This window comes from Carlito syrichta, unplaced genomic scaffold (assembly GCF_000164805.1).
Source record: "Carlito syrichta isolate Samal-C Ts95f unplaced genomic scaffold, Tarsius_syrichta-2.0.1 Scaffold302434, whole genome shotgun sequence".
NCBI classification, from domain to species: domain Eukaryota; kingdom Metazoa; phylum Chordata; class Mammalia; order Primates; family Tarsiidae; genus Carlito; species Carlito syrichta.
In genome coordinates this window covers 155833-165258 of record NW_007246530.1, presented here as the reverse complement: position 1 = coordinate 165258, position 9426 = coordinate 155833, and the positions used below count along the sequence as shown (strand labels likewise).

The following is a 9426-nucleotide window of genomic DNA, read 5'->3' as shown; positions in this document are numbered from 1 at the left end:
AAAGTAACTCTACGTCAAGAGTTTTCTTGGGTCATGAACTATTCAGTAACCTGATTATGGTGGCAATTACAAGGTGCGTGTTAGAATTCTTACAACTGTATATAGGCACTCGATCTATGTTAACCCTATTCGCGTATTAGTGTCAACACAATGAAAACACTTAAGTGACCCAGGAGCTATTCCTACTACAAACGCAACTTTCCTTCCCCCAAGTCATGTTACTGAATACCCTACAAAGAAGGGATTTGAAGATTGCTTTCAGTTTTTTAAAGTTTTAAACCTATAAAATGGAACGACTCGTTCCTAATTCACAAGGTGAAGAATAAGTGAGACAAAACTGTTAAGTATTACATATCAGGCACTTAACATATGCTTACAATAAACAAGTATCAAGAGAAAGAGCCCCAATTTACCCACTAAGGAATAATCTATTCTCATTTTATATTTATGTCTACTATATAAACCATGGAAACCTTGAGGGCTGCTGGAGAAGTGTTCAAACATGAGAACTTCATACCCTGTGTTTTACACTATGCTGTCATTTTAAATCTTTAGTCAAATTCCAAAGGTTATCAGTCATACTACATGATTAGCTTTCTATAAACAATTTTGTTTACTGTATATAGAGACCAGTGTTGATGAAATGAAAAATAAAACTGTATACTAGGCAAAGAACTTTATTAATTTTTGTTTCAAACTTTATTCCCAGGCTTCTTCAGCCTAATTAGCTGCAAAGAATGAGTTGTGTATAAGCAAAAACTGAAAAGAGCTGCAGTGTCCAAGGAGCTTGGGCTTAAAAATATTAGAGATCTAGATTTTATCAGATCCATAAACAAAACAATTTTAAAAAGCAGTCATAATATAAAACAGCAGCTCCCAGTAGCTTCTTCAAGTTTCATCTTCTTCAGAAGTTGACTCACTTCAGTTTGCCTCATTCTTGGAAGCCTCATCAAAATTCTCCACAAGATCTAGAAAAAGAATAAAGTAGAAATTCTTTAAAAAAAGTCATCATTAGCTCTTAAAAGGAGCTAAGGAAAAGCTATTAATTTGCAAATATATAAATGCTGTGCTTAGATACACACACACACCCTCCCCAGTTCCATCTCAAAATAATTAAAAGTAAATAATGTAATACACTGACCAATTTGGCAAAACAGAACTGAAGAACACCATGACACACAGCACTGAAATTTCCCTGGGTTCCTAAGGACACTTGTCTAACGCAGAGCAGAAGTATTGATGAGTTTAGTGATTCTCCTGCCCAATACGGATTCGTTTTACACAGTAAATCATCCAACAATAAATAATGAGAGAAAAATGTCTTATGATTACCAAAGAAATCACTGTGCTTCAGATTTTAGAACTGTCTTATTCCAAGATATCTGAACTTCACACCCCCTAAATTCATGAATTTCAAAGTACGAAATAAGGGCCACTAGTGATCTGCAGGTAGTTGTTAAATTTAGGTCGCCATATGCACAGGGATTAAGGGTATAAATCCCCATGTCCTTGGGACCCCAAACAGAAACAGGCCAAGACTATAAACATGACTTCCAGTTCAGGAACACTGTGCTTTTCCTCATTCTAAGCGAGGTCCATGTCTCCCTGTAACTTATGCTCTTCCGCAGGCAGTTTTCCTGTGCAGTTCTTTCCTCTCCCTTGTTGGGACCCTCCAAGCTCGCCACAAGGGAAGGCCCTACCTGGAACTTCATCATCATCCTCCTCTCCAGTGGCCAGTGGCGCTTTTCCATCCACAGCTACGAGAGGAAACACAAGCATAATTACTCACATTTGGTCAAGTTTTCCATAAACATTAGCCAAATAAGGAACAGATGAGATGCCAAGTGTTGTTACAGGTAGCATTTGGGATTTTGTTTACAGTACTATCAACAACATGCTATCCCAATGTCTACAAATGGTCTAAATACTAAGAACAGCCAGCAAACCAGACTTCAAACCCATTCAGTCCATTTGGTCCACCACAGGCCCTGAGGGTAGTGTAAGAGCAGTAAGGAGCCCTTATGGTGCAAATTTTGGTAAGATTGATTTTGGGAGGGGCAAAAAAAAAAGGGGCCATCTTCTCAACATTCTGTTGTTTGTGCATGGCATTAGGGAGATGATCAACAAATATTTATTCAAACAAAAAAAATCAAAAAATTAAGTGTCTAAGTGATAAGCATCCACTTTCCACACAAGAACAGGAATTACACGTGGGGGTTATGTACTAGACCCACACAGGTACCAGTGGGATAACCTGAAGGCCTACTACAGCCGAAAGCCTGTACGTTTACAACCTACTATATATCTCAATGTGATAATAAAAATACAAATTGAGGCAGGGATAAGGAAAAGCTATTAATTTGCCAATGGTATAAATGCACACACACACTCTCCAGTCCCATCTCACAAGGTTTAAAAGTAAATAATCTAATACATTGACCAATATGGGAAAACAGAACCGAAGAATACCATGACACACACATACCTAGAAAATCATGGGTGAGTAAACAATAAGTCATACAAATAAGCCAATTGGCTCCCACATTCTCACTCTTCAAAATTATTATATACAAAGAATCTTAGCATAAAGTTGCCATATCTTCAGATTCAATGACACTATTTTCTGCCCTGAACAAAATCCTTATCATACTTTAACTAAAAACACCTAAATACTGCCAGACCCTTTCTTAAACATTATTGTTAATATCAATTGTATACATATAACTGAAGAAATTTCCTAACTTACACTAATTTTTAAAAATCAATTCTAAGTTATAAGTAGTTATCAGCAAAGCCTCAAATGAACATTTTCATCACTTCCAGCTAATAAAGTAAAACAATTTAAAGTCTCTGATCCAAAGCAAGTAAGCAAGCAGAACACATTCTAAATCAAGTATAATAATCATAGCAAACTAGATAAACTAATGTTCAAAAAATGTGTTATTAGTTGGGCTTGGTGGCTCAGCCTGTAATCCCGCACCTTTGGGAGGCTGAGGTGAGTGGATTGCCTGAGCCCAAGGGTTCGAGACCCGCCTGGGCAGCGAGACCTCATCTCTACAATAAATCAAAAAATCAGCCGGGTGCGGTAGCGTGTGCCTGTAATTCCGGCTACTTGGAAGGCTGAGGCGGAAGGATCGCCGGAGCCCAACAGGTTGAGGCTGTGGTGGCCGGGAGTGGCCACTGCACTCCAGTCTGGGCGACAGAGTGAGACTCCAACTCAAAAAAACAAAAAAATGTGTTATTTTTAAAAAGTTTGCACCTACAAATTTAAAGATATTCATATCCTCTTCGAGCCCTGAGATCACAGAAATCTGCTGGCAAACGAGTAAACCAATTCTCCTCCTCCCAGTAAATCCACTATTAGGAAACTTACATTGTTTGGGCAGAGCTTCAGCCAGTCTCCTTAAACTAGTCAGACTGTCTGCACCAAGCTGGTTTAAGATGCTGGGTAGCATTTCTGTCAGCTGCTTTGTCTCAGCATGGCCTGTAATGGTGAAAGTGTTCGCTGCCAGAGATGCCTGAACTTTAGGGTTGTTAAAGTGAATAACTGTTCCTTGGTTTGTAAACATGTTCACCTAGAAAGAAAAAAAAATTTAAATTAGCAATGCAATCAAAGTCTCTTTAAAATCAAATGTTTTATTATACAAATAACTGAAGTCTGGCCAACTAAACTAATATTTCACTGTGAAGTACAGGTAAAATTTTGCTTAGAACGGAATATGCAAGCTAATTGAGCCGACTTGGTAATCTCCCTGATATTCACTGACAGGGCAGAAACAGGTCTTAGGAACTTTAAAGTCTTGCAGGATATGAAATACTTTGTTAAAATACATGTCAAAAAGTCATCTAATACATAAACATTAAAACTTTTCCCAGTCAAATCTTGTTTTTTTAAAGAAATAGAATTTGACACTCACCTCTTCAATACCAGAGATATTGTTTACCCCTAACTTCTTCAAGGAGAACTGAAGTTTTTTATCATCTGCTGTAGCTGTTCTATGAACCACCTTCTTCTTTCTGCGAGCAGTTCCCTAAAGTGAAGGAAAAAAGAAAGAACACAGCACATTTATACCATAACGGACATCTTCGAATGAGAACAATTCCTAATTGTAAACACTTTCTGACCTTTGGATCTGTATAAGAAAACTACCGTAACCACACACTTTTATGCAGTGAGTAAGCAGGCTAAGGCAAAGAAAGAAGCACAAAAGGGGAAAGGAACTGTCCTGTCTACAAATTCTTAAAAACATCCAGTTTTGCCAGTTTTTTAAAAAATGACCTTTGAAAGTCCTACTTTTTACATTATCTGCTATAAAAGTTATCAGAGGCAGCAAGTATCTTCTAAGTTAAGCCTTATGTGGAAGAGATCCATGTCCATAATGATTAACTTTTTCTGTTCTTCACACAAAAGAAATGAACATCTAGATTAATATTCCCAGGTATGATAGTATATGAAACAAATAAAATTAGTCTATACATAGACAGACTTCTACAGCACCCAAGAGTAAGCTTTGAAGTTCTCCCCATTTGCCTGCTAGGCCTACTCAATCTGCCCTGTATCGAGCATGCCGCTCTTGACCACATCTCCACACACACACACACACACACACACACACCTCTTCTTCGTCAGCCAAATAACTTCTTTGCTGTTCTCTGAACAGGCCAAGCAGGCTATGGACCTACGACCTCTGTACAAGCTGCTCCTCTTGTCCTCTAGCACCTGCACAGCTCCCTCCCTCACTGCAGATCTCAGCTCTCATGTCACCACATCAGAGTAGCTTTTCTAAACTACCCAACGCAAAACAGTAACTCCTATACTCACCTATTGTATCCTGGTTTATTTTTCTTCCTAAGAATCCTCTCTAAGAAATTCTAAGGAATTTCTAAGATTCTAAAAACAAAATCAGCACACCTTCAATAGGCTCCATACACTTCACAAACGTATAGTTCTTTTTTTATTATTTATTTACTTTTTTTGAGTTGGAAGTCTCACTCTGACGCCCAGGTTGGAGTGCAGTGGCACACTCACAGCCACCCCAGTGTCAACCTGCTGGTATCAGGCAATCCTTCCGCCTCAGCCTTTCAAGTAGCCGGAAGTACTGGCATGGCTAATGTTTTAAAAAATTTATTGTAGAGATGAGGTCTCACCAAGTTGTCCAGGCTGGTCTTGAACCTGTGGGCTCAGGCGATCATCTCACCTCAGCCTCCCAAAGTGCTGGGATTATTTGGCGTGAGCCACCTTGCCTGGCCTTATATAGTTCGTTTTTAACTTAAATAGCTATTATCAATGCTCTAATTAGATACCGAAGTAAACAGCTTTTACAGCATTTACATACAAGTTCCTAACATTTGCAGTATTCTCTAAGCAGAACTCACCTATTTTATATCCCATAATAAGTAGGTGTCTTAAACAGTACAGAAAATGTTTTCATATTACAATGACTACAAATACTTTCTGTATTATTAAACAAGTATTAAGATATTAGGATACAATGTGTAATCTTGTATCAACTTTCCTTTCCCCCTAAAGTGAAGTCTCTCAAAAGTTAAAGCCTAATGATCAGAGTAACAACAAAAAGATTGCAAGCAAGCACATTATTCAAATTACAAACTGTACCGAAAGGAATAATGGTTAAAAATGCCAGCATAAGAGCATCCAAACACTGACCCATAAAGAATATGGTGAGTACTCTGGTACTCGAAGGCCACAGTCTGATAACAACTGTAAAAAATGACAAAAAACACCTAATGGTGCTCTATTAGCGTCAGGGGGAAAAAAAAAAGTCCAAAACAAAACCAAAAACACCCCCACAAAAAATTCAGGGTAAAACTCATTGTTGGCAAAACCCAGTAATTTAACAAAGTAGCATCTTATTACTGAAATCTAAGTGCAACTTTTGGCTATTTCTCAGTAGACTCTACTTGAAGGTAACTGCTTAAAGCTGGGAAAAACTAAAAGGCAATAAACATGTACTACGGAAGCTTTACAAGTTTTACCAAGTAAAGACATGCTCTGTTTCAACAAGCTACCACACCTTGTTAAATACCAGGAATGTGCTAACAATACAAAATATGCCTCTCTCTAGAGTGGACTGATATTTATTTAAGTAACTTACTTAGAGAACAACCTAAAAGTCAAGTTCAAAAAAGAATACCTTTAAAGATAATCAGTATCCACCAAGAAAAATCAATGAACCAAACACCGATCATTTTAAATCAGTCACATTCATTCCCACAGTTTTATCGTAATATAAAGTTAGAAAAGATATCTGCTTAGGTAATATTTTAAAGTCTAATCGTCACTTAAACTCCAAAACGTACCTAAAAGATATCTTCTAATGTCTTTGAAAATACACAACTACCCTAAAAAGCATTTAGTGCAAAATGCAATAGAGTCTTAATTTATAAAAGACACAAACTCCTATACCTAACAGGAGAATCAACAAATTCAGAGTTAGCTTATTCAAAAAACAAGCACGGACTTCATACAACTCAAGAACATGATGTGCATAACGATCTAACTGAAACGACACATTTTTTCTTACTAATTAGGAAACACTTTTGTTCCGCTTAAACACTAAGGCCGAACACAAACATGTATATCAACACAATGCTTTCAACGCGTCTCAGGTATTATCTAACCCCAGTCTCTCCCCGGATTCGTTAGCTTTGAATTTCCTTCAACAGGCAGAGCGATAAGCCAACAGCATTAGGAACGCAAAATCAGTAATTTTAAATATCCTAAAACATAAAACCCCCAACTAGTAAAACTTACTTTCCCACCAATGCGCACTTGTGCCTGCAGCTTGGCGAGTTTTTCCTGGTTCATGATGGTTTCTTTCATCTGGAAAGAGAGGAGATCCTCAGCAACGAAAGGTCCAGCTCACGTTAGCATTCCACGCTCGTTATTTCCCGGGACACGGCGGGAACATCGATGTCCTCCACAGGTCGAAACCTGGATCCCAAGCCCGCCCGCAAAGCCCCAAATGCGGCTCCGAGGGAGCCCAAAGAGCACCCGGCTCCCCACCGCTCCCCCACGCTCCCCGCCTCTGGCAGGCCCGGCACAAGGGCTCCAGCCCACGCCAGGCCAGCACCCCCCGCCCCGGCCCGGCCCGGCCACTCTCCGCAAGCCTCGCGGTACCTGAGGCTCCTGTCCTCGGGTTCCGCCGCGAGGTGGAAGAGACAGCGTCGCCTCGCCCCCAGGGCAGCCGCCCCTGGCTCGACCTCGACCCCGAGAGTCAGCCTGGGCGGGCGCGCCTGTCCGTCGCATCGCCTTCCTCTCAGCCCTGTCCCTCCCTGTCTCGGTCCTTCAGGGAACTTCCCGCCCCCGAGCCCGTCCTCCTCCCACGCCGGCGTCCAGAGCCTTTGTGTACCTTGTCGGAGCGGAAAGGGGGCTGCGCGGGGGACTAGGGTTGGAGCTCAGGGGTCTCGGCTGGACCAGCTGAGACTAGGCGCACACACGCGGGGACGCAAGATGGCAGCTAGAGGGAGGCCGGAAGTGACGCGCGCCACTTCCGCCAAAAGTCCGGAAGCGGCCTGCGTCGCGAGCGCGGCGGCTCGCTGCGCACGCGCCGTGGCGTTCGTGAGCGGCCCGCGGGCTCCCCCCCGCTCTTCCGGCGGCCACGCCCCGGGGCGCCGCTCCTCGCCCCGGGGGAGGCCGCGGAGGGTCGGGCAGCCTGGCTCCTTGCACGGTCGGGGTTGAGTAAGCCTGCCCGTCTGCGTCGCGCCGTGCTCCTGGCCTGCTTCTCCCCGCCACGGAAGGGCCGGCCCACGCGTCCTGCAGAGGCTGACCGCGCGCCCTCGCGGCGGGGAGCAGCTGGGGCCGGTCGCCTTGGCCCTTGGCCCTTGGCCCGAAGGCGCTTCCCCCGGAGCGTGTTGGCAAAAACCGTGAGGCTAGTTTTGCTTCCAGGGCTGGGGGCTTGGTCGATGGCGCACCGTGGTTGAGAGGTTTGGGGGACCGAGTCCAGTCTGTGCCCCCGGGCCGGTGTCACCTGCATTTCACCAGATTTAGCGGGTGGCTAAACACCTTAGGCCGGTCCACGCGGCTGCCGTCTCCAGTTGCCGTAACCGGCACGAAGTTGATTCCTTGGTAATGTCCGATTGGCAAGGATTTGACATTTAGCGATCACAACAGAATAAACTCTTAACCGAGTCATTCCGTTAAAGAGGAATTTGTGTCTGGTGAGGGTGTGAGTTAAAATTTGCTAAACGCCAGGGCCGGCTTTATGACAATCTTCAAACCACCGATATTTAAGATGGCAGTTTACATAAAAATGCTATCAGCCTTTTTGTGGTCTTAGCTGTGAAATGTTTTTTGTGTGCTCAGAAATGAGTCCAAAATCTTAGCCAGAGAATGCAGTTTACATAGCAAGAGATCTTGTGAATGCAGACTCCTTTCCAATTATATCCGTTTTTACATTTTAAAGTACTTTCACATGTAAGTGTGTTCAAATTGTGATGTCTCATCAAGACGCTGAGGACAGCTGTATTGCTTTTTAGAATAATTGTAACAGCTGTGGTTTCCTCAAAAAAGACAATGTTGCTTCTGTTAAATACCAATAAAGTTTAGTACAGAACAGGGTGTTTGTATGGCTATGTGAGTCTCTGTCCTAATGTAAAAGGTCAAAATGGGACAGTGCTATTCAGGGCTGTAGAAATATTACAGAAGATACATTCTTTTCCGAAAGGTATGTGTATCATTGTTCAGGAACAATTTTTTCCCTTTCCCCATGTTATACTGGGGGCAACTTGGAACTTTCTAGTCACATGATGTTTTCTGAGCTTTTATATGTAAACATTCTACGTATGTAACCTGCCACCTGACTCACCTTTTATACACCCGTTTTTAGGAAATGTTGTGAGTTATTTTTTATTTTCCCTTGGTTCCCAATTTTCTCTCTTGTTCTTTTGTGATTTTAAATACTTGCACCATGTTGGTAATCATCAGAGATTCCTTAGTTAAAAAATTATTTTTTTTTCCTGAATCAGAATCTCAATCTGTTGCCCAGGCTGGAGTGCAGTGGCACACTCACAGCCACCGCAGCCTCTACCTGCTGGGCTCAGGTGATCCTTAGGGCTCAGCTGATCCTTCTGCCTCAGCCTTGCAAGTAGCTGGAAGTACAGGTGCACGCTACCACACCTGGCTAATTTTTTGATTTATTGTAGAGATGGGGTTTCACCATGTTGCCCAGGCTGGTCTCAAACCCTTGGGCTCAGGCAGTCCTCTCACCTCTGCCTCCCAAAGCGCTAGGATTACAGGCATGAGCCACCAAGCCTGGCTGGGTCTTTTTATTGTTGTTAAAAAATAGTTTCTATATTTCAATCTTATCTCAGGGATGTCAAAAGTGTAACTCATGTGTTAATGTGGGAGCCATTTCTGTGTGCTTCCAACTCCAGTGTGCTCCCAATTCTATGGCAAATGTGGAT

The 9426-nt window shown here is 42.3% G+C and overlaps 1 protein-coding gene across 5 annotated transcripts; it reads right to left on the bottom strand.

Annotated features, from left to right (window-relative positions):
* Positions 1-661: 661 nt before the first annotated feature.
* Positions 662-7521, bottom strand: BTF3 (basic transcription factor 3). 5 transcript variants are annotated; one of them, XM_008056662.1, is made up of 6 exons: positions 7374-7521; positions 6776-6844; positions 3918-4031; positions 3374-3575; positions 1701-1757; positions 662-968 (listed from the first exon to the last, which is right to left on the bottom strand). In XM_008056662.1, the coding sequence occupies exons 2-6, from the start codon at positions 6842-6844 to the stop codon at positions 922-924; spliced, it is 489 nt and encodes a 162-aa protein (XP_008054853.1). In that variant the 5' UTR covers positions 7374-7521; the 3' UTR covers positions 662-921. The 5 variants fall into 5 exon arrangements, with proteins under 5 accessions (XP_008054853.1, XP_021567330.1, XP_008054851.1 ...); XM_021711655.1 differs by having other exon boundaries at positions 3370-3575; positions 7142-7500; XM_008056660.1 differs by having other exon boundaries at positions 7142-7500.
* Positions 7522-9426: the final 1905 nt, after the last annotated feature.